The sequence below is a fragment of the Pholcus phalangioides genome, unplaced genomic scaffold (genome assembly GCF_987345545.1).
Source record: "Pholcus phalangioides strain wild (caught in Gottingen) unplaced genomic scaffold, Ppha-v1.0 ptg000002l_1, whole genome shotgun sequence".
NCBI classification, from domain to species: Eukaryota; Metazoa; Arthropoda; class Arachnida; order Araneae; family Pholcidae; genus Pholcus; species Pholcus phalangioides.
The window spans coordinates 3,487,212-3,511,618 of record NW_028301595.1 but is presented as its reverse complement, the minus strand read 5'-3'; the positions used below and the strand labels follow the sequence as shown (position 1 = coordinate 3,511,618).

The 24,407-nt window shown below is 34.8% G+C and overlaps 2 protein-coding genes across 2 annotated transcripts in view; one reads left to right on the top strand and one right to left on the bottom strand.

The window, feature by feature from the left end:
• LOC149089078 (telomere length regulation protein TEL2 homolog) overlaps window positions 1–15,194 on the top strand; it is a 38,463-nt gene extending 23,269 nt beyond the window's left edge. The window contains exons 13-20 of the mRNA XM_089237217.1: window positions 3,957–4,028; window positions 5,031–5,189; window positions 6,029–6,120; window positions 6,316–6,415; window positions 6,539–6,603; window positions 8,229–8,344; window positions 14,024–14,106; window positions 15,092–15,194. Coding sequence (XP_089093343.1) covers window positions 3,957–4,028; window positions 5,031–5,189; window positions 6,029–6,120; window positions 6,316–6,415; window positions 6,539–6,603; window positions 8,229–8,344; window positions 14,024–14,106; window positions 15,092–15,133 — 729 coding nt within the window. The 3' untranslated portion in view covers window positions 15,134–15,194. The remainder of the gene's footprint in view (window positions 1–3,956; window positions 4,029–5,030; window positions 5,190–6,028; window positions 6,121–6,315; window positions 6,416–6,538; window positions 6,604–8,228; window positions 8,345–14,023; window positions 14,107–15,091) is intronic.
• A 2,745-nt stretch (window positions 15,195–17,939) lies between these two features.
• The window catches only part of CDase (neutral ceramidase), a 70,757-nt gene continuing 64,289 nt past the window's right edge, over window positions 17,940–24,407 (bottom strand). The window contains exons 13-18 of the mRNA XM_089237216.1: window positions 23,318–23,412; window positions 21,675–21,714; window positions 20,067–20,405; window positions 18,982–19,035; window positions 18,333–18,421; window positions 17,940–18,145 (exon numbers count right to left, since the gene is read on the bottom strand). Coding sequence (XP_089093342.1) covers window positions 17,962–18,145; window positions 18,333–18,421; window positions 18,982–19,035; window positions 20,067–20,405; window positions 21,675–21,714; window positions 23,318–23,412 — 801 coding nt within the window. The 3' untranslated portion in view covers window positions 17,940–17,961. The remainder of the gene's footprint in view (window positions 18,146–18,332; window positions 18,422–18,981; window positions 19,036–20,066; window positions 20,406–21,674; window positions 21,715–23,317; window positions 23,413–24,407) is intronic.

Here is a 24,407-nt window from a genome sequence, read left to right as displayed (position 1 = left end):
TGGAGTAGAGAACATGCAATGTGGACATCGTCACAGTGGGCTTGTGTGATGTTTTCCGACGAGTCCAGGTTTAGCTTGCAGTCTGATTCACGTCAGACTTTCATATGGAGAACTGTATGGAGACTGTATTTCATCGCATGGGAGACATACAATGTATTAACCATCATACCAACCATGTAATAGTAAGTTTTTGTAAAGGAGATATTTTTTACAATTGCTTCAGGGAGCAAAAATCGTAGTTTTTATGAATGGTATCATACATACACCATCGTTTTTGTTCTTTATCTTTTGTTTAATAAATGGGCTTTATGAATAAGTAACGTTTGTTTTGTTTCTGAACCTTTATTTGCCGGAGCTGGCATTATCCTTAATTTATGGACATGAGTGTAGAAGTCCAGCCTATCTAGCTTTTCTGTTACCCGGCCCGCCCTTCCGCCACATTAGGCCAGATAGTCCAGAGTCTACTTCATATCAAAATTTGTATCCAAAATGATATGCAGTGAATGAGATGGAAATATGTATTGTTAAATTGATTGAGTTATTGAATGATAATGTTCATTGTAAATTTGTTGAATTGGAATATGGGAACTAGAGGCAATATCTTGTGTTATTGTGGCAAAACATATATTTTTTTATGGTAAGTTCATCATATGTTTTGTGCCGCCACCTTTCATTGTTTTTCTTGGATTCTATCACATTCTTTTTTTTCAGTGATGTTTTTCCCGCATTTTATATGTTATCCATAGTTATCAGTTCCATTAAAAAAAAAAAAATTTTTTCTATGTCAGAATTGTCTATTTTAGGTTATTTGATCATTTTCCTTCTGTTTTTGCAGAAACACACATTAATGAACGTTTTAGAATGGGGATCTCTAGCAATGGACATCACTTTTTCAATTTATTCCCTATTTCAGTTTATTCCCAGAACCCCTCGAATAAAGAGCGATCACATAACCTTAGTTTTGTTTATGTCAGCTTTTCTCAGTTTTTGTAAACCTAGGGACCATTGAAATGTGTCTGTAACAGTTTGATGGCAGCCTGTGCAACAGTGAGTCTTAAGTTAAGGCATAAATTTAGGCATTTACAATTTTTACTTTAAAATATAGATGGTGGCACCAGTTAACATGATAAACACATAGTTCTGACAATATAGGTCAGAACTATGTGTCCTAAATAAGTTATTTGTGTATATATATATACACACACATTACAACAGCGGTTCTCAACAGCTGCTTCGCAGAGCCCTTGGGGCTCCGTGTGCACTTCCCAGGAGCTCTGCGGCCACTCGAGGATAATAAAATAAATCAATAAATTTGATAAACAAACAAAACAAAAGTGGCCTTAAGGGTACCGCCATATAAATAATATGTTAAAAAGGGCTCTGCCATGGCAATTATACACTGAAAAGGGCTCCGCGAGTCAGAAAAGGTTGAGAACCGCTGCATTACCACATCACATTCCTGCATATACCAATTTGTTGAAAATTTCCAAAACAAATGTTTATTAGGTGAATGTGGTAGTAGTAGTTCTTAAGCTTTTGCCACCCACAGCTCCAGTGCATTCAGTCAAAGTTTATTCATTGTTCTCCAGAATAGTCTATTAAAGAACCACTTCAAAGGGAGCACACATCAATGTAGATAGCTCGCCTCTGACAGGCTGGCAAAGCCCCTAGTAGCTGTGGCACACACTTTGCGAACTACTAACTTTACCATGGGTATTATATTACGAATAAAAAAAGATATGAATATTGTTAATATTTGTGATGTATGTGGATAATTTTTGTATTAATTAAATTAAATTTTCAAGTCTGCCTGAAGACCCGACCTCTAGTTTGCAGTCATAAGTAGAGGCATAATTTTGAGTGGCATAATTCCTCTCATTAAACTCTTGTATTCATTATGTATGGGTTATGACAAATATCTGATATCAGGAATGTTTGTCATGTTCCCACGTGACTGACCCAAATGCAACAAAATTTCTTCTAATAAAATAAACTCTAAATATTTCACCATTCAGAGCTTTTAGAATACATAATTTTTAGCTTGAATTTTGCATTTTTTTTTAATTGCATTTCTCACCTACATTCTACTATAAATTTGCCCCTCCCCTAAAACCCCAGTTTTACATTTTTCTGCTTTTAATAATTTTTTTATGGTTTAATAGGAACACATAGGCGTTTTTGAATTTGTTATTTATATCATTGATATTTTTCTTTTATTGATATAAATAGCTATGGCATCATTAAAAATTACACAGCTCTATAAGGCAAGGTTGGACAAATTGCAAAAAATCTAGTTATCAAAAAAATTTTTACCCGAAGAAACGGGTCCAAAATAATGTTTCTTTTGACTTTTTCAGGAGGCATAGTGGCCTTCTTTCATGTTGGCAGATATACTGCGATAAATTCCAAACATTTTGGGCTGCTCTCAGTCTGCAATTTAGTAACTACACAAAAAATGTTTAGTCAACAATATCAATTAGTTGCCATGGTGGCTTGGCACTTAGGATTTGTCCAGCCTTGCCATAAGGTATCTTGAATTCCTCAAAAGATTTGAATACAAAGCTTTCAAAACCCATTCGTGCATTTTTTTAAAAATTAGGAGTCATTCAAGTGTTATGTCAGCATCGATGGGGGGGAGGTTTAATGTTTGCTGACTTTTGATGACAGGAAAGGGGGGGGGGGATTCAATAATGCTTACTTCAGTAACCACCCTTTATAAAAATATGAGATATTCTTAATACCATCTTACCCACCATCTTACTGGGTGTACCAAAAACGAGAACCTTTCGCTAGTTTGTGCGCACCTGAACCACCATTCTTCCTATTGATAAGTCCTCTATAGAACCACTTTAGTGATCTCTAAATGTCCTGCTGATCCTTCACGTGAGCTGGAAATGTGTTCTAGAAATGTGTAGTGGGCCAACTTAAATGCTCTGGAACTGTGCCACTTGTCACTCAAATGATCTGTAAGTATGCCGTTTATCACTTAAATAATCTGGTAATGTCCTCCCTAACTTGAGTGATGTTGAACTGCACTGCAGGCTTCTTAAGTGCTCCAAAACTCTGCTGCATAAGGGATCTCTAAATGTGCCACAGACCGCTTAAGTGTTCTGGAACTGTGTCTTGGGTCACTTAAGTGATCTGTAAATGCATTTCGAGTCACTTAACTGATCTGTGAGCGTGCCGCGGGCCTACTTGAGTGATCTGAAAATGTGTCACAGGCCTCTTAAATAATCTGGAATTGTGCCACGGGTCACTTAAGCTATCTGTAAATGTGACACTTGTTGACACAATTTTCACAAAATTAGGTTTGAGGTGGCGGACCATGTCAGATAACCCAGTGGATCACAACTTTAGCATTTGTGGCTTAGAGGGTGGGTCGCAATGAATTTCTTAAAGAGAAATTTTATGTTATTAGCCTTCAAATAGCATTGAAGGTAACAGAAATTGTTGAACAGCATGTATAACGATAATTTTTCCAAAATTTCGATTTGTTTTTAAATATTTTTTTTAATCATTGGGGGGCATAGCAGGGCTCGTGGCACCCCCTCCCCCGGGTACCGTATCCGATCCCAATATGTGTTAGGTGATGGGGGAAGTGCTGACAAAAATTTTCTGACAGTGGGGAGGTCAAAAGTGGTTAAAAATCTGCTGACATAATACTTGAACGGGCCCCTTATGTCAAATTTATTTTATATCTGCATGAGTGTTATATAAACATCAAGTTCAAAAATAATATTGAACGCCTGGCAGTCAAGTGGTAGGGAACTAGCTTCTCACTGTGCAGGTCTGGGTTTGAATCCCGGTTTGGCATGGATGTCTACTAACCTAACACCAACAGATTCCCTGGACTGATCATGCTGATCCCTTGGGAATATATGAAGATTGTGTTGTTGCTGTTAAATATATTTAAAAAAAAATTCATTGCTTTCCTAATTTTTCTTTTTATATTGCAGGTCGCTTCGTATCTCACTACTCAGTTTTATGAGAGAGATTACAACATTCGCCAACGATTAGATATTTTAGAGGTATTTATTCTTGGAACAGTGAATATTTTTGAAAGACATTTTTAATGTAAAAGCTGATTATAAAAATTATTCTCCAAAACTATAATCTTTTAGATGTTAATTTTAGTGTCCTGTGCAATAGGTTTGTTTTAGCACAAGTTAGAGTACGTGAGGTATGTGTACAGGGCTGTAGTAAATGAGATGAATTGATTATATTATTCTTAATAATCGGTTATTATACATACTAATCAATTGTCTTGGTAAGCTTGATAAATTGATCATCTTTACCAAAGATTATGCATAATACCCATGCGTTATTTGTAAATTTTATTTGAATACTGAGAATATGATCACTTTTATTAGAGATTTTGCACAATAATCCAGTGTCACTTTTAATTTGATAAATACTTGGTGAATACTTGGTAATTTTTGATAAATACTTGGTAAATTTGATAAGTATGAAAAAAATTCCAAATGTGTCTAGTATGTTTGATGAATATAGTCGGACCCCGATATAATGACAACAAATTTTACAGTTGTACCCCAATAGAATGATATAATACATGTGTGAATTATCATGTATAGTATATCATATAGTATGATTTATCATGTTTACCAAAAACATGACGCTTGGTTATTATGCATAATCACTGGTAAATATAATTTTTATTACTTATTAAAATTACCAATGATGCTCAAGTACTATGCATAATCACTGGTAAAATTGATAAATTTATGAAAATTTACCAAACATAGCAAAATAGTCAGTGATTATTCATAATAACCATATTTATCACACTTACCCCAAACAGGTTGCAACTATGGAAGGGCAAGGGGTGTGGTGCCTCTGGATCAAAAAGGGTGCAGAGTTTTCCATTCAAAATTACAGGGACGCCGAAATGGGCATTTGCCCCTGGAGACAGAGTTAATTTTCATTTCTAGTTGTGGCCTTGTATATAAAAGGTATGATGCAAGGTAAAGCATGTGTTTTAGTATACAGATTTTTTTTTTTATGTTTGAAAGGTCATTGCAGCTGCCAGTCAAGAACTATCATCCTTGAAATGCAAAATTATCGAACCCAGTTCAACAACAGCAAATCTTTCATCAGTGAAATTCACTGAACAAAGTTGGCGTGAGGTTATTGAAAAGCGATTAGAAGCCAAAACCAGACGTATAAATGTGGTACGTATATATATATGACACTTTTGAATATGCAGTGGATCCCATTTATTACATTCCCGCTTAGAATGTTTTGCTGCTTAGTTTGACTTATGTTCATGGTCCCACTACTCTTACTAATATTCATTGAGATTTTCCCATTAAAAACATTTTTCTGCTTACAATGTTTTTTCGTGATGGCTCTTGAAAAACGTTATGAGCTGGATCCATTATGAACATTCTTTTCCTTTTTTTATATTAAATTCGAAGAATTTTGTTGTGAGACTTTACATTTTTTTTTAACATCCCCCTCCACACCTATTTTATGATATTGTGTGCTTTTTGGATGTAGCTAAGATGTCAAGCAGCGATTTTTGATCATTTTCGTCTCACATGAGATTTCTACACATGAGGGATAATTTGACCGGGATCTACAGTTTATTGCCAGTCCCAAATGGCAGTGTTCGACATTTCTTTCCCCCCCCCCCCCATACATCATGCTAAGAGGTTGGAGGACTTCTTGTGGTAGTGATCATCTTCTGTGATCATGTTATTGGCGGTTTTTTTTTCACTTTCTTGTCAGGAAAGATTCTGAGAGGTCGAGTCAAGTATCGACCTCACTTCTCCTCTGAATATTTTTTGATATAATAGATGAGTATCTTATATTGACCTATGCTACTGCACCAAAGAGAGAGTGGGGTGTTTGTTTTTGTTAAAGTGGAATATATTTGTTGAACTCTCTTTGTTGGAAATTTTTAATCATGTAATTGGTTCTCTATTATATTTTGATAGAAGTTATTTTTCATAAAACTGAGTTTAGTGTGTCATTGTTCACCAACTGATTTTCTTATTTTACTCTACAGGCTCCAAGACGACCAGTTGCTGATCCAGAACCTAATATTTTTGGTTCGGTTGCAGGACATTTCTTTTATCCTTTGATGGAGAAATTTGACCGGTAATTTCAGTTTTATTTTCCCTTGTTTTTCACCTTATTTTATAATGAAATCATTCTGGAAATAGCTTAATGTTAAGCTATGTGTAACATTATCTGTTCAACTCATTATAACCTCGGTTGTTTTGGTAATTTATTTTGAACTAATTTACTTTTCATACCAAATGAAGAAATAACTTCAATTTTTTTCTAATGCAGGCAGAACAAAAGCCTTAATCTTCTTGGTGATGATTCATATGTGCTTGGTCGTTTGTTATATACATTAGGAGTTGTCATGTATTGCGCCACCAATACTATGGTAACATTAATATGTATTTATGTTCAAAAGAAATTTTACATTGTATTGATTTTAAGGTTTGAAAATTACAGAATGATATTGTTTTAGGTTATATACATCAATTTTCTTTCTTGTATTTTGCAGCAAGCCAGAAGAATGGGCGGTACTCTTTTGAAATTCATCACTGCTGTAAGAAATCACAGTGAAGTGTAAGTTTTGATGTATAATCATTGTATTTTCCTTGTATAATTAAGAGTAGAAAAAAAATTCCAAAACTAAAATACTAATCAAACCTTGATGAACAGTTATTCTTTCTTTTAATAATGCTAACCAACTGATAATGTTACTTACCAAGCACAAAAGTATGTTCAATTACAGTGAAACCTGTACGAATTGGAACGTCAAGAGGCTGAAATAATGTTCCGTTTCATAAAGGTGCAGATCAAAGCACTAGTCATTGAACGGACTATATTTTGATTCCATTTTAAACAGGTTTCACTGTATATTTATTTTGTATATTTTTTGTCGTCGTGCTTTTAAGCCTGTTTTACCAAATTTCATTCAGTTCATGGAGCCATAGGATAATTTTAAATTTTACATATAAAATAAAGTCTATACATTGGTTTTTATTTCTGTCTTAGCCATTGGCAAGACCGCGAATCATTTCTTGTATTTATTGCTGTTTCCTAAACTCTTTCCCCTATTTATGTATTATTTCCCGGTCCTCAAATTATTTCTATAATATATGCACTTTCCCTTAGTCTGCAAATTATATTTCTCCTCTTTACTTATTTTCTGCCGCTCTGCAAATTCTTTTTCTTCTGTTTTTACATTTTTTGCCGGTCCACAAATTACTTCTCTTATTTATTTTTCGCCAGCCCACAAATTAACTCCTACTTATATTTTTTGGCAGTCTGCAAATTATTTCTTTTGTTTATTTACTTTTTGCCACTCTGCAAATTAGTTTTTTTTTTTTTTTTTGCCAGTCCTCAAATAATTTCTCTTCTTCCTTTATACATTTTTTCATCAGTCCACAAATTATTTCTACAGTTTACTTATTTTTTCTGCTCTGCAAATTGTTCCTTTTATTTATTTTTTGCCAGTCCTCAAATTATTTCTTTTGTTTTTACATTTTTTGCTGATCCACAAATTATTTCCCTTATTTATTTTTTGCCACTCTGCAAATTATTTCTTGTTTTCACATTTTTTTGCAGATCCGGAAATTTAAAATTATCACTCCTATTTATTTTTCTTGGTCCTCAAATTATTTTTCCCGATTTTCGCTGGTCTCTGTGAGATGGAAGACAGGTGGCAGCACCAGTGTAACGCAAAACAACCATAACTCTGCTAATATAAATACTTTGGGGCCACACATATGCACACAACACATGCCTGTGTGTAACCAATTCATTAGGAATTCGCCCAAATGAATTTTTGCGAGATGCTCATGTATTGGTCAATTCATAGATCTATACTCAATTTACCGTTTTCCCCTTCATTAGCCAGCATGAAATAGAAATAAAAATCGGGGGGGGGGGACACCAGCTTTTTGAATGCTAAAATCTGGTCCATTTTAATGCTGGTGTTCCTCGATGTTTGCTGGATAATGCAGGAAATACCCAGCTTCACATCTTCAAGAGAAGCGTTTTGCGGGAAATACAGTGCATTCACTTGAAGTTTCATTATACTGCTGTTTGGCTACACTACAATGTGGGAGTGAATTGCATTCTCTGATACTTTCAGTATAGCAGTGTTTTTGACTGTGATGTAATGATCTCACATTCTTTTATTGAGATTAAACCACAAAATTATACTACATTTTTTTTCTTTTCAGATTTGTTCGGCAAGCAGCAATATTTGCAACATCAACTGTGTATGTGGCTGTACCAGCATTCCATCTGATGTCTGAAATTCAGGAAGATGTTATAGATAGCCAACGTTGGCTGAATGGTTAGCAATGTTTTCTTGATGATGCTGTTCAATTTTCATCTCAGCTTTGAAAGATTTTTTTTACAAGAAATCTGTTTATGCATTATGAAATTCACAGGCACATACATGAATGTGTTTTATCTATGGTATGGTAAATGTGACAAATCCTTTTATTATGCATAATAACTAGGGAGGGCTAAGATTTCTCTAACTTACAAGGAAAGGGTTGCAAGATGTCATCCTAAAAAATTATGGAAAAAATAGATTCAGAAATGTGTAAAAGCAAAAATTAGTGGCGGAATGTCATTATCAAAGCCACAAAAAAAAAAAATTATAACAGTTGGCTACTTGTCGCCTCTCGCTCTTCTTTGCAATATCTATAAAAAACTTATTTCCACCTTTCTTTTCATCTTCTATATTCTAGAAACTAGTTTCATTTCTCTTTTTTCTTTATTTTTCTGTGCAGTACCTGATCATGTATTGTTTGAATGATGCCAATCTAGGGTTCTAGGGCTCAAAACATATTAATGCAATGGAACTTTGGTTAACAAGCTTAATTTGTATGCTCGTTATTCGAATCAAACTTCCCCATAGGTAATACTAGAAACTCTGATAATTCGTCCGACAATTATTCATTCACATAAAAATTACTAATAAAAACAGCATTCAATCAATAATTAAACACAATAATAATACAGTAAGACCTATGTTCAATGGAATCGCAAGAGACCGAAATTTTTTTCAGTTGAACACAGGTTACCGCTTAATACAGGTTCAATTGACACAATAAGGAAAACTATGTAACGATCTCAAAATTAATTGAAAGAAAGTAAATAAAGTGATTATTAATTTTTAATTAACAATTAATTATTAAATATTTAATTTATACAAAAAATTGACACGTTTTTAATACAAATAAAATTTTAATTGGTTGACGGGTCGGCGCATTTCGGCTCTACAATGTAGAGCCATCATCAGGAGCTCATGGTCAGAATTCACACAAATGAATTGTGGAGGGGGTGATGTTTATGTATGGTGGCCCGGAGAGTTCGCCTTTGTATTTGCTGCATCCTGAGTGGTCTTTGGATGTGAATTGGGGCGCTATCTGTTGCAAAATGGTTGAAAATTCTGTCTCGACTGAGGTTAATAGAGCCTATCCAAGCTGACAAAAACAAAATAGGTGGTGTGTTCCTTCCATCATTAACGAGAAGATCCTGGCAAGTTCTGATGAAGTATCCCTCGAGAAAATTCAGTTTGGAATTATGTTTTGCTTTTTTAAAAAACAGACGCTTTCCTCAAAATCAAAATTATGTAATTATGTGAAAGTTGTCAACAGTGTTGGGCAATAGCCGAACTATTTGTCTGCCCCTTCTCAACATGCTTTCAGTGTTCAAGAACTCGAATATTCAGATTTCTCCTATATAGTTTGGCTAATATACCCTTTTTTTGTGATAATATTTAATATTTATCACATGATATAATACATTATTTATTAAAAATACCTATACTGCATTTACTTCGAAACATTACACTATATACATTAAATACATCAACTATTCGCATTACCAAATATATCAAAAACAGTACTGGAAATAATTTATTATTTTTTCAAGTTGTTGTCAATAACAGAGTTTTCTGTATGTAGTTCACGCCCTTTGCTGCCTGACTTTCAGCAAACAGTCTCGTCAGAAACCATACAAAAAATGCTGGAGTTATTGCGCTACAAAAAACAAAATTTCTCTGAAGGTTTTGACAGCATCTGTATAAAACGTCATCCTGCACTGTTTTTTCTTCTGAAAATGACGTCATTCATCTCATCTTCATTCTCTTCTTTTTTGATTTTCTCTACAATTTTTAATGGGAGTATCTATATTTGTCGTGTCAGGTTCAGTTTTTACATTGTTGTCTATGTTTATGTAATCCTCAGCACACGCAGCGATCATGGAAAGCAGCTTGTATGTAATTTTGTCAAGTCCTGCACATATCATTTGGAAATTCAACCTTTGCACTGATTTCTTCCATAGGAAAGCCTGCTTTTATGAAAGATTTTGTAACAATTTCTCTCAGAAAGCAACTGCATTTTTACATATGGCTTATTAAAATCACAGCATCAAGTACGGAAACAGTTTTGCTAATGTAGAGGCGGATGATGCAGAACTCACATTGGCAAGCAGAGATTTCATTAAAAAAATTCAGTAGAGCACTTATATAGCATTTTATATGATTCCCTGAGCCTGTTGATTTGGGAAACATTTGTAGTGTTTGTATGAAATTTTCTGTGAAAAGCATACAATTTTCGTTTCAGTTTCCGCGTTAGACAGGTTCCGTTCAATCCAGGTTTTTTAGCATTGAAATCATGGGATCAAGTTTTTTTTTCTTGAAAAGATAGGTTTCCGTTGAATACAGGTTCCATTAAAGACAGGTTTTGCTGTAATGTATAATATAAATAATGCCATAAATAAATAAACAATACGATAATGATTACGAACATAATTGCCTATTAACTTACTCTGAACAACAAGAGCAAGGAAGACATCGTTTAGGACAATTTTCAGACTCCTTGTTATTTGCAAACTTTTTTTTTTGCATGACTTTCAAAAATAGCCTTATCCAATGACACCTGCTTTCGCCTACTTTTAGGATTTCTAGGAAATGGGAAATTGCAGTGTTCGTTGGACAGATTCATTGCTTGCACACTGCTACAGCTTTATTTGAGTGGTTCTCTACATAGTTTTGCCCAGATTCTCAGTCTACACATCTCCCTAATCTCATTTTATATATGGGACTCTACTTTTCTTTTCTTCAGGCAAGATCAACTCCTGTGTGCAAAAAAGATCCATCATTTTATCTACCGTCAACTCCTAGACATCTCTCACCACTAGTTTTTGAATGCCATCCTCATGCACCCCCCCCCCCCAGTCCATGATCTTCCCCAAGCACACAATCTCTTTGACAAGTAGTAGCTCCTGTTCATGAGCTAGCCCTTCAAAGTCACGTTCAATAATGCAAATCAGCCTACAGCTTCTTCCAAGCAGAATTTGAAAAATAAGTTTAAAAAAACAAGTTCACGTGCACATGGCTACATCTAGTTTCGTATCGTAAGTATTCACACTCTCACGTGTTAATTTTTTGAGTGAGACACGCTTACCGGAGACTTAGGGGAGTATATTATATATATATATGCTCCAATTCCATAACGTGTGTTGGCGAAAGCAAAAAACATCATCTCAGTTGTGATGACATAAAAATAAATGGACAAAGTGCAAAATTTTTGCTTGTAATGCGATCATCGCTTGTTTACTGAGTCAAAATTTGTTCAAAATGTTTGCTCGTTATGCAAATTTCTTGTTAACTGAAGTTCCACTGTATTTATAATTTTTTTGTGTGAGCCGTATAATAATTCCACTAGATTTTTTTATATTTTTGTGCACATTTATATGAGTGGAATCAGTTGAATAAATTATCAGTGAATATTGCATAAGCTTTCCAATAAGAAATCGATATGACTAGGAACCCCACCCATTCCCTTCCCATTTTCATTGACAGTTCTGAAATATGAAAATCAAGTTAACTCACAAATGTGAAAATTTGCCTTAGAATAACTAAAAATCATGAAAATGCTCAGTCGTGTAAAAATAGCTAAATATGCAATATCGTAAAAAATAAGTTTTCAAAGGAAAGGATCCCAAGGTGACTTCTTCAAAAAGTTTTGAAAAAATTACCAAAGATTTAGATAAGAGGGGGGAGGAGAACAGTTTGGTGTTCAGGACATCTGAACTTTCTTCTTATTGACATTACTGATTTGTCAAGTTGGAGATAAAAGGTTCAGGAGTAGACATTTTATAAGCTAGTCTTACACTTATGGTTGCTCTGTCCTTTTCTCCTTTAGAGCAACTACTAATTTTTTTAATAGTATTAATTGCATTAATATGTATATTAATATATATAGGGCGCAGTAGCCCAGGTCGATAAGATGCTCACCTAAAGTACCAAAGGATATTTAGAGGTGTCGTGAGTTCAATACCCAGTTCGTCCTTGTCAGAAAAATTTCCTGACACAGGGGTAGAACAACAACAAAAAAACTGCGACATGACCGGAGGGGGGTCCCCACCACCGGAGAGGGGTTAGTGCACCAACCCCTCGATGAGCATAAAAAACAAGCCTGCCTTTCAAAATCGGCAATAAACTGTAGGATCCAGTCTAATTAGCCCTCGTGTGCAAAAAAATGACCGTGGTGCGACAACAATTATCAAATGATTAATATATATATTTCTCGTCCGCAAATTTTGGTTTCGGCATAATTTCAGTTTTTTGGGGCATATTGTTATTTTTCAAGGTATAAATGCATTTTTTATGAAGCATGTTTAAGGTAATGGAAATCGTAGTCATTGTAACCACTGACTAATTTGGTAAGTTTGGTCAATTTTGCAAATTTACCATGGTTATGTACAACCTCTGACAATAAAGTTCGGTGAATTAAGTTAGAACGGCCGATCTAGCAACACTGGCGAAGCAAAATGCTGCACATGCGTAGCAGCAGGTGTTGACCATCTGCCGCCACCGTTGTTCAGTTGAGCGTCGTTTGTGTTCCGTGAAAGACTTGTTTTACAAAGTGTTTGTTTAGTGTGTTGGTTCTTAACTGAGAGCAGGAAAATGAATGAACAAAAGATCAATTTAAAGTAGCTGAGGGAATGATGATGAATGCTGCAAGGTATATTGAAATTTTGACCCGTTTCATGAAACGTCTACGCAGGGTACGACCTCAGTACGCACAACAAGGTTCATGGTTTCTTGTTCACGACAATGCCCACCCTCACACAGCCAATATCGTCAAACAATTCCTGGCAAAAAAGGGGTGGTGCAAATTGAACATCCACCATACTCGCCAGATCTCAATCCTCCAGACTTCTTCCTATTCCCACGACTCAAACTTGCTTTGAAAGGAAAGAGATTTGACGATATTCCTGACATCCAACGAAACGTGACGAGGCTTTTGAACTCCATCCCAAAAGACGACTTCTTGCAAAGTTTCCAGGACATGTATAGGAGATCTCAGCGGTGCATAGTAATGGGAGGTGACTATTTCGAAGGACAGTAAGGTAACTTTCGTTAACATTTCATCTACGGTAATGTTACAGGACTATTCACCGAACTTTATTGTCAGAGGTTGTATAATCCCCAGCCCATATTGGTAAGTATGATAAATCAATGAATTACTAAAACTTACGTGAAATTTCACTCAAACTAGGATGATGGATTCAATTGCTAATGTTGATTATGTATAATAATGTTGACAAATATTAAGAAACCTAATATCTCACAAGACTGATAATAATTTAGGCATTTTTCCCCTCGTAGCATTTATTTTCATTTAAAAATTTAATTTTTATTGAAAAATATGTGTAGTGCACCCGTCACGTACGGTAGATATTGAGAAGCGGTTGAATTTAAGTGATATTTCCGCATGATTTCTTTCATATTTATTGTACTTACTAACTTCATTTGGGAATTGTGCATTATCATGGTAAAACCGATAAATTTGGGAAAATTTATCGAATTACAGAGACAATTAGTGATTATGCATAAGTACAGGGATTATGGATAGCCATGATTTATCACACATTTACTGTAACATACTCTCTCAATTAATCTGATTCTAATCTGAATATTTATCCAAGATTCTTATATTCTTCATTATAGAAGTTGTTGAAAAAGACTTCGATGTTGAATGTCAAATACGTGCTGCCCAAACTTTACAGTTTCTCATGAAGTCTTTAGAAGAAGTAAGTTTTTCCAAAAAAAAAAATTATATATATATATATATATATATATACACAAATACAACACCACAACAGGCAAAATGCCCAACGAGGTGGCTGAGAAAAAGATGCCCATAAAAATATGGATGTCATATATTTCAAAAATATAGCAACCCATATATATACAGGGTGATTATAATAAACTATCCTGACATATGGGCCCCTAACTATCATACCATTCACAGAAACTGAATGAAATTTTGGTAAAAGGTATTTTGAGGTATGCGCTCAAGAATGATATGGAAAACAACAGTGTCACTCTAACAGTTACGGTTACAGTGAGAAAATTTCGAAAATATCAAATGGCAACACCAAGTTTTTTGTATTGGAATGCGATCTCCATTGTGAAAAACCCTAAATAGCGTTCGAACAGCAACTGTAGCATGAAAATCACCGGCGGTAGATAGGCTAAAAGTGAGGACAACCAATAAGGACAGAGAAGCAGCATAAAATAAAGCATTTTATTGTGTTTCACAAATTTTCCACATGACCTTGTGGAGGACTAATCAGGCTGGGATCTCAGCCGAAGAAATGGTGTGACGAATGAAACGAACATTAATGCTCTGGTGCACGGCAAAGTCCTTTTTCCTTGCCTAGCTCCGGGTATTTTCGTGCTACAGGTGCCACTCCAACGCTATTTAGTGTTTTTCAGTATGGAGATCGCATTCCAATACAAAAAACTTGGTGTTACCATTTGATATTTTCTCACTGTAACCGTAACTGTTAGAGTGACACTGTTGTTTTCCATATCATTCTTGAGCACATACCTCAAAATACCTTATGCCAAAATTTCATTCAGTTTCTGTGAATGGTATGATAGTTAGGGGCCCATATGTCGGGATAGTTTTTATATATATGGAAAATGAGATATTAAAAATTCAGTTTCTTTAATTTTTTTTCTCTTGTATAAATGAATTTTTCTTGAAATTTATTTCATGCTATTTTCCAGGAGTTGCCAACTTTAGCAGCTTCCATGGATGAATACCAATGAAGTGTAAAAATTTGTTGTTTTTTTGTAAAAATTGTAAGTAAAAATATTTTTTTTATTCGAATGGCTTTTTTTTTGTTATAAAGAAATATCCTAATATTAATTTGTGTAATGGAGGCAATCGAATATGTGCTATGCCACACAAACACATATTTCTGAGACTGATATCTCAGTGAACGTCAGGGTGTGTTTCTCACATAGGCAAACAGACCAATTCAGATGCCAAAATTAGCATCTTTTTCAATATTTAAATTTTTTACAAAAATATTACCAAATATTTTAAATTTTTGATCGTCTTGGGGAAGGGCATAGGTTTCCCATACCCTGCCTCTAAAACCTATTTGCATGTGCAATATAGCAGTAGCATTCGGGAGTGATGGTACCCGCTTGGCGACTTTTTTCCCCTTCGTTGGGAAAGAAATGGGAAGAAGTAATCCTGTTTTTGGGATTCTTGAGACGTGTAGCATCCTTCCCTATAATCTTTTGTGCTGCAAATTGAATTGGCGGACCCACGTGACCTCTCAAGACATCTGTAAAGTAGGCGTTAAAGTGTGGGTTAATGTAAATAGGTTTTGGATAAAATCATTGAAGCCAATTATAAATGCATTTTTGTCATTTCTCATGTAAACAGGGTTTAATAATGCTGTATATAAAGGACTAAGGCCCCAACTTATGAAGAACAGGCCCTGAAAATAGGTCCAAATGATCTGTGCTTGATGTTTAAAATCGATATTTGTAAAAAATATGTCTGATTACATTAAAACACTATAAGTATCGCATTATTATGTATATGTATTACTACAGTTTACTTTACTACTTAACTGTACCTTTTAAACATTCCTCATGAATTGGCACATGCCGGAATGAGTGTTCTGAGTGACCTTAACAATGGTGAGTGCTCCAAGCATCTACTGAAATTTGTAGATTGGGTCTGAGCACCTGATTCAAAAATTTCCTACACGAAACTCAAAACGAGCACACATACAGGTTAGAAACACTGTTCTATTCGTGCTTTCATCTGTCATTCATATTATAAAGTTGTCTTGCCCTCTATCAAATCAAGCCATTATGTCTGCACAGAGTTTTTTGCCACCTTGTTTTTGATTCTGAATTGGCAACCTTTCGTTTGGTATGATTTTGCTACTGCTTGACTAGGGATTCTTGTGCAGTTGAGCATGCTATACCACTATGCTACAAAGGCAACAAACCTTGTTTCTTAGATTTTCTATATGCTAAATGGGACTGTACATTGACATCAGTTCTAACTCAACCAACAGCTCGCGATTGCTGACTCTTTCTCTCATAAATATTATCCATTAATACAAAGGTTTTTTTAACATCTAGCATGCGGGTTTGATTCCCCACAAACACCATTGAATTTTCTTCAAATTCATCTTCATATCAGCCAGGTGTTAAAAAAACCTACGTATGTATAAACATGTTTCTTCTGTGCACAGAATGACATTGTCATATCCACCTATGGTGTATTCTGTAATTTTGTATGAGCAAAACAAGCATGTTCATCACATGAAGCCCCCACACATGTACAGTTTAGTGCAGTGGGTTCCCAACTGGGGGTGCAAGATGGGAAAAAAATTTCAACATGTTGATTGATTGTTCAGAAAAATTGAATTTTAAATTCTTGAAAAAATATGAATCGTGCCAACATTTTGACACCTCATCTTCTGACTTCTATTCACAGAAATGTCATGAATTTTGCATTGTTAAAAGTTTCTTCTTCGATTTTAGCGAATTTATTATTTGTTTCCCATTTTGGTTCAGAAAAAATTATTAGCACGTGCTTGGATTTGATACCGTCTACTGTCATGAACATGCATGACTAAGGAAAAAGGTAAAAAAATTCAGTCAAGGAAACATTGATTTATAGTTTTCATGGCTGGAATCAATAAGTGAACTATTGTATGTGAATCTTTTTTTCCCAAATGTTAAAAAATAGTAAGTTTTTTTAAATTAATTTTCAAAACAGTGAATAATGATTATGAAGTACAATAAATAGCCATAGCTGAAAACAATAAATAAAAGAATTCATAAAAATTTATTGTATAATTAATGTAATCAAATTGCAGAAAAAACCTGAATTTTCTAACTGATAAAAAAACGTAATATCCAAGGGGTGCGGGAAGGAAAAAAAGGTTGGGAACCACTGGTTTAGAGGGAACTTTGCACAGAGATTAAAACTTGTCAAATTTGGTTTCTACTTAGTATGTTCAATTTTTAAAATTCTGAATAGTAATTTTGCTTTGCTTAAATATGTGGGACTTGACTTTATAAATCACAAAAAAAATTAATCCATCAGTCAAATTTCTTAGGAATGAAGTACTGTATATTTGTTTTCAAAGAAAAAATAATTTTCTGGGACTTCATTTCATGTTGGTATACATGCTGATGTAAATAGAGAAAAAAATCATGTCCTCCACACAGGATTTCAAATTTAATAATTATGCCTAGAAAATTTTTGATGGCGATATTGGTAATTTTAGTCATCATGCCAACTTTGCACCAGAGCCTTTTTCTCTCTGGTTTCATTCAGTTGCTAAAATATGACATCTTTTGGTAATATATATTTTTTTAATAAAAAATTAAAATAACTTTTTATTGTCTTGGGGGTCCTGTATCCCTATAGAAATCCTGTATCCCTTGCTGCCTCAAAGAATGCTATGTATATATAAAGGGCCGCCAAAAAGTCATGCTTGTTTAGGGCCTGAACTTAACGGTCCCTGCCGGACATCATCCCATTTGACATAATAAATCTGACTCATCAAAATTTAAATGAATAAACAAAGCAGAATTATAAATAATGGAACTTTTTATTATGAGCTTTTCACAGTGAATGTTCGAGATGATCCTACATATGAAGTGATTTTTTGTAACAAACTTTTACTATGTCCAAAGTGTCGTATCCTATATTTTCCTGGTCTAACATCATGTGGAATGTCCCAAGTAACTGTTGCTTCACTGTGGCCGAGTAATCTGTTTGTTCTCCTCCATAAATACCTGGAAGAAGAAGGGGAAAAACACATGGGATAAAAATGCTAAGTGTGATGCTTTTTTTTGCTGTGAGAATTTCACAATAAGTATTCTTAAAAAAACTGATGAAAATTGTTTTCGTAGAACCTATCAGCTTGAATTCCTAAAAAAGATTTAATCATTTCAAATTTATTTAAGAATTGAAAGAACTCACTTTGTCTCCCAGTTAGCATCAGTAGCGACTACTGTCCAGTTTCCAGTTCCTGGATTAAGCCTTTCAACTGTGAGGAACGTTTCACCATGCTTTAAAAACAAAACAAACATTTAAAAAAATCATTTTTGAAGATAAGAAATGTCTTTTCTTATAAATTTGCTCATATCAATTATTGCTCATAAAAAGTAATATACCCAGGCGCTGATAATTGACACATTCACCAATGCTGTCTAGAATGACTTTATGAATTAAAAATTTTTTTGTTGTTGCTCTGTTAAGACTAAACTTCTCTACATTTTCTAGATCAGGGGTTCCCCTTCCCCCTATGGTATGCATATCTCAAGGAGGTACACAATATAGGCTCTTTTGGAGGTACAAGAAATATTTTCAGTAATGGTCCAAAAACGAGTAAACTAATAAAAGTTTAGCCACCTGGCTGATAGCTATATAGCCAGCTGGCTGGCTGATATAGCTAGCACACCAAACGGGTTTGAACATTTGCTAATTCTCCCCACTTAGCCATTCAGAATCAGCATAGCAAATACTTGACCAAAAAAATATAAAAATTGTCTAAGTACTGCTTGATACAGAGTAGATCAGTATTAAAAAAGATATTAAATTATAAGCACGTGCAGTATTTATATTTTACCTGCAGATCATTCCTTGGATGTCCACTCACAAAATTCACGCTCACAACAGAACCCTGTGAATAGGGGAGGGATTAGAAACTTGCATACCATAATAACTTTTCTTTCTAAATAGTTATACTTTATATACAAACAAATCTATAATTATAAAATGCACAAAAGCCACATACATCACAAATATATCTGAAATACAGCCACCCCCGAAAAAAATAGTTATGGAAAAATATACTTTCCATAAAAAATTTATGTGGTTGTCTTATCTAAATATGGATAGCTTCTCAATTCATCCTAATATCATATTTCTTTTTAGAAGTGTTAATTGTGGTAGAATTCATGATCTCTGATTGTAACAGGCCCGTCATTTAGGGGGGGGGGGGCTTTTGAAAATACACTAAAAAAATGATTGATATATATATATACACACACACATTGAGTATGACAGTGTACTAATAACTCATGGTATATCTCGTTAAAAACTTCAATCATATTCCCCCTGCCACCTGCGTCTTTCTAATGTAAAGATATTCAGAAAACCAAAACTCTCTTCTCAAGCCCTGTGTACTAACAAGAGTGCTAGTGGCCCTTCTCTGCACCACCTCAACCAGTTCTATTTCTCTGTAGGTTATGGTTTCCAAATCCTTAATGTATCCTGGCCTAGAGTATACCATAAGCCCAGGAAAAGCAGGAGAATGCAAAGAGAACTTTTTACAATTGCGAAACCAAGCATTCTGTTTTCTTTTTTGACCACCATAAAACAGTGTTTAGAAAATCCAAGCTGCTTATCAATAAGAATTCCCAAATCTGTTATCCTAGTTGTGAGAGTATACTATAATTATAAAAATAGTATTTGTACAGCACTGTCCTAATTCTACTCTATCGTCTCAATACAATTATCATTTTTAGGAAATACCAAAAACCTTGTCTTCTAATCACAATTTAGTGCAATTGTTTTCTAATTCTAGTCGTAATTTACAGAGGTTACTGTATGTGCAAATATATTTTAAATTCATACTAAAATACTCGCTTCGACATAAATAAGCATTTGATGTTTGAGTTACAACTCAAGACATGGCACCGGATCACTTACTGGAGTATACTCTTCTTGCGCATCTGACATCACATCGCCAAACTTCTTGCCATAGTAAGGCGTATCAAAAACGACTCCAGGTAGTAAACTGATCTGCTTATCCAAAAGATCTGGGGGTTTAGGCCCATCCGACAGTTTTTCTCCTGTGCAAATTGATCCGGCAAGCTTACTGAACTGCTGCACATAGGCTTGAAGAGTGTGCGGTCCATATATAGTCGAAGCTCCTTCATATCGTTGAACTTGGTATTCTTCATAAGTTGCGACATACGATGAATATGTGTTGCTGAGACCAGCTATCACCACCTCGTTGCTCTGTGAATCGCAGCTTGAGTCTAGGATCTTGAATAAAACAAAAACATTCATGAAATTTGCATGGAACTAAGACATGCTTCGCTTCACAGTTCACAACATATTGTAAATAAGCAAGAGTGGTTATTCACCAAAGTTGATGTAATACAATAAAACTGTGCTCATAACAGTAGGAAAAAAAACTACATTGAGAAAAGATGCAATTGTGTACCTACGGAAGGAATAGAAAATTAGCGACTAGGGAAAGAGTTCACATGCAGGTCCGTTGCATTTCAAATATCTAACAATACACTATTTCATGAAAATATATGAATAAACAATCCACTTACAAACTATATGAATATGCAAATGGGTAGGGGAGGCGTCATGCACTTTATAGAGGAATATGTAGAGTGGGAATAAAATGGTCACATGATACACAGTTACAGGAGAGAATACGTGTACACAAAGCATCTCAAAATTACACAAAGTAAGAAAAGTGAGAAACAGGTTTGTTAACAATATGAATACATCAAGAATATTTTGAAGGAGTTTTGGAGAAAAATACATGTTTGAATGTGATAGGACCAAAGTATCGAAAAATACACGTACAGTTTAAAACAAGGGCTGGAGGAAAGAAATGTATGCTTGCAAAATTGGCTATGCGTGAAATCACACCTGACACTACAGAATAGTGTGTAAAATTACGACATACTGAATAAAAAAAAATTGCGGAATGGATGCAAATTTAGTGATTAGGAAAAGAGTACACATACTAGTCCGTTGCATTCAGAGTATCATACAATACACAATTTTTACATGAAAAAACAATCCAGTTACAAACTATATGTAATATGCAAACAGCTAGAGGAAGTGTTACGCATGTACCAGAGAACGTTCCGAAATCTGAAACTTAAAAAGCCATTTGGAATTCACCAAACACCAAAAACTTTTGCTTTCATGTTTTAACAAGTTTCCTGGAATGATTTTGTAATAATGTTTGATACTACATATAATTGTTAGCTCTTATACAAATACAATGCCACAACAGGCAAAATGCCCAACGAGGTGGCTGAAAAAAAAAATGCCCATAACAAATATGGATGTCATATATTTCAAAAATACAGCAACCCAATTAAAAACACAATCACAAAAATTATAAACAATATATACACATGATAATTATCAGTGATTATTAAAAAATTAATTGGCCAATTCTTTTTCAGCCTATAAATTCATGAACAATAAATTCATTTAAAAAAATATTAATAATCTATGTTAATCTATCTAATCAATAAATCTATGAAAAAATTTTCTTACTTTTTTGACAGCGTTCCTTGTTCTTCTTCCAGACATAGTTCTGTGTTTAGATGAAAATATTAATATTAAAAATATACATATTTTTTTTCACTTTTAAAATTAATAAATTCATCAAATTAAACTCATTAACTCTTCAGAGTGGGGAGAGGGCACTTTTCAATGGTTTCTTTTGAGTTTAGAGCACTGTTTCTTTCTGACTGGCAAGAGCATTAAAGCACTAAATCAGATAGTCTAATTGAGCCTGAAGGATGTGTGTAGGATCAATATTCGGAGATTGCACAGGAATTTTAAGTTGCTAACCTTTAACCCTATCACTCCCACAAGGACTTATATGTCCCATAAAGGTTTTAAAATTTGCAGTGAAATGGTTAAACACCATTTTAGATTAATAGAAGTCGATTGAGATGGCATATATAAAGGTGTTTTATTTTAAAGTTTTTTCATATATAGATATACTTAAAAATAATTTAAATTCATAATCATGTCATCTGGAGAGGGTGAAGGGGCCTTCTCTTGTGCACCTCTGTTGAGATTGTTAAGACTTTGCAATCACACAATCGGCAGGTGGTGATTTTCTGTAGTTTTCAAATTAACATGGGCATTCTTCTGGAATGCTTTGATCTCTCTCTCTCTCTCTCTCTCTTTCTGAGATGTGACGTGGGATGTGTCCCGTTCTTGAATGCACAATTTTATTTTCCAGCTTTAAGGTGAGAATGCGAGCCGATTTCCAATTTACAAATGTACCACAGAGAGCAATCAGATGTACGCTATTTGAATAATTCACACACAACATAACAAAGTAATCTGTTGAGTTGTTTGCTTTTGCAGTAGGAAAGCGGATGGCAGCACTTCTTAAACACATAAGAAGCATTCTTCAAAAATGAAATTCCTGCTTGGTACAGAGCACATACACAGCGCATTCAGGCATGTACCGATTCGTTAGAAGTTTGTCCGAGGAGTATTATCCCTTTGATGTGTGCAGCAGAAATCAAACCCCCCCCCCCTTTAAACTGCCATATATTTTTTAATGCCGTAGTCCTTTTTCCAATTTTCAGCAGGTGCTAAGTAGAGGATGAGAAAATGTGTTCAATTAAGAAATCAGATTTTTACAAGATGTCTGGGCTTGTCAGTGATAAAATAAAAAAGATTTTCTTGACTGGATGTATTCGGTCTTGCCCGTCAAAGGGTTGAGGTGCATGTGTGGGTGTAGTAGTAGGCTAGAGCTCTATCTGTCTTCCCTATGGTGGGGGGACTTTCATGCACAGGGCTCCATAGGGCTTTGTCCAGGGCTGCTCACGCAGAAAGATGCCCCCCCCCCACCATATTTAAATTATTGCTTAACAGAATAATTAATCGACCGAAATGGAAAACGTATCTGGCACAGAGGCTCATCATTGAACATGATATCACTGATGGCAAGGTTTCATTATTACTCACCTACTGTTGCAATAACATATCTTTAGCTTGGTATTTTTTTTCCTTTAAAGGCCTATAGGGTCTGTAATACAAGACTTTGTATTCAATTCCATATGTGCCCTTTATGATGGGAAAGGATTCACCCCTTGCTCCTTAATTTTTAAAGTATCAAGAGGGTTAGTAAGACATGTTAGTTTATAGCTTGTTTAATCTACATACGTACTTACGTGAATTCAGCTGGAACTGCTACTATCGAGAGTTGTCCAACTTTCAAAATTTGTGTAGGGACAATGTTTGGTTGCCATACATATGGGAAAGTCATCTGTAGAGGAAGAAACGAAAGTATGTGTGTATATATATATATATATATTACTGAATTATATCATGCATTGCATATCATATACACTCTCTCCAATCTCTCCAATATTATATGAATTATGTTATCTGAATTTTATATTCATGGTAGTCACATTTTTCACGAAGAAACGTATTTAGAACAATGCACTAGCATAAAAATCTCATATGTATTAAACTTGACTTGGAATGTATACCATGCCCACCCCCCCCCCCCCCCGGGCATATGTAGGATTTTTAAGTGGGAGGTTTGAGTTTCCTGCAAAAAATATTATCTCTGTCACTCTCAATATTGAAAAGAGAAGGTAGGCTTTTACAGCCATAGTTTATAATAAATTTCATAACCTTTCAGGCTGTTATGCTATGTTCCACGCCTCTTTGAAGCAGGTGTTTTGTCCACTACTGCAGTGCACATATTAAGTGTTCGGCCAATCCCCCACCCATGCAGAAGTCGCCACATCCTACCAACATTAACACGTCACTTGCTCAACATTACAATGACGAGAAAAGTTGATCCTTCCATATCTCCAGTGAAAGTGTCAGTGGCCAACTGTCATCCAAGGAAATAGGAGGTCGTTTGGTCTCCTCGCTCACCAAAAACAGTGCTGGAGATGCACACTGCAGTAGTGGACAAAACATCTGCTTCGAAGAAGCTTGGAACATGACATAACAGCCCAAAAGGTATGAAATTTATCATTACTCTCAATATTATTCCACCCCTTCCTTGATGCTTAAGCCAATTATGCCCCTCACAATGTTAAGGCAGACTGGCTCTGACCTAGAAACTAGGGTCAACGTTATTATTGCTTAATTTTTGTGGTGTATATTTACTAAAAACTCAATTTTGTAAGCAGAAAGATGTCCTGTTTCTTAGATAATAGGACTTCATACCTCTTCGCCACACGCCAACTCCCACCATACCACTATACTGCAATTTACTGCGGTTAACGAGTTGGGTTGGAA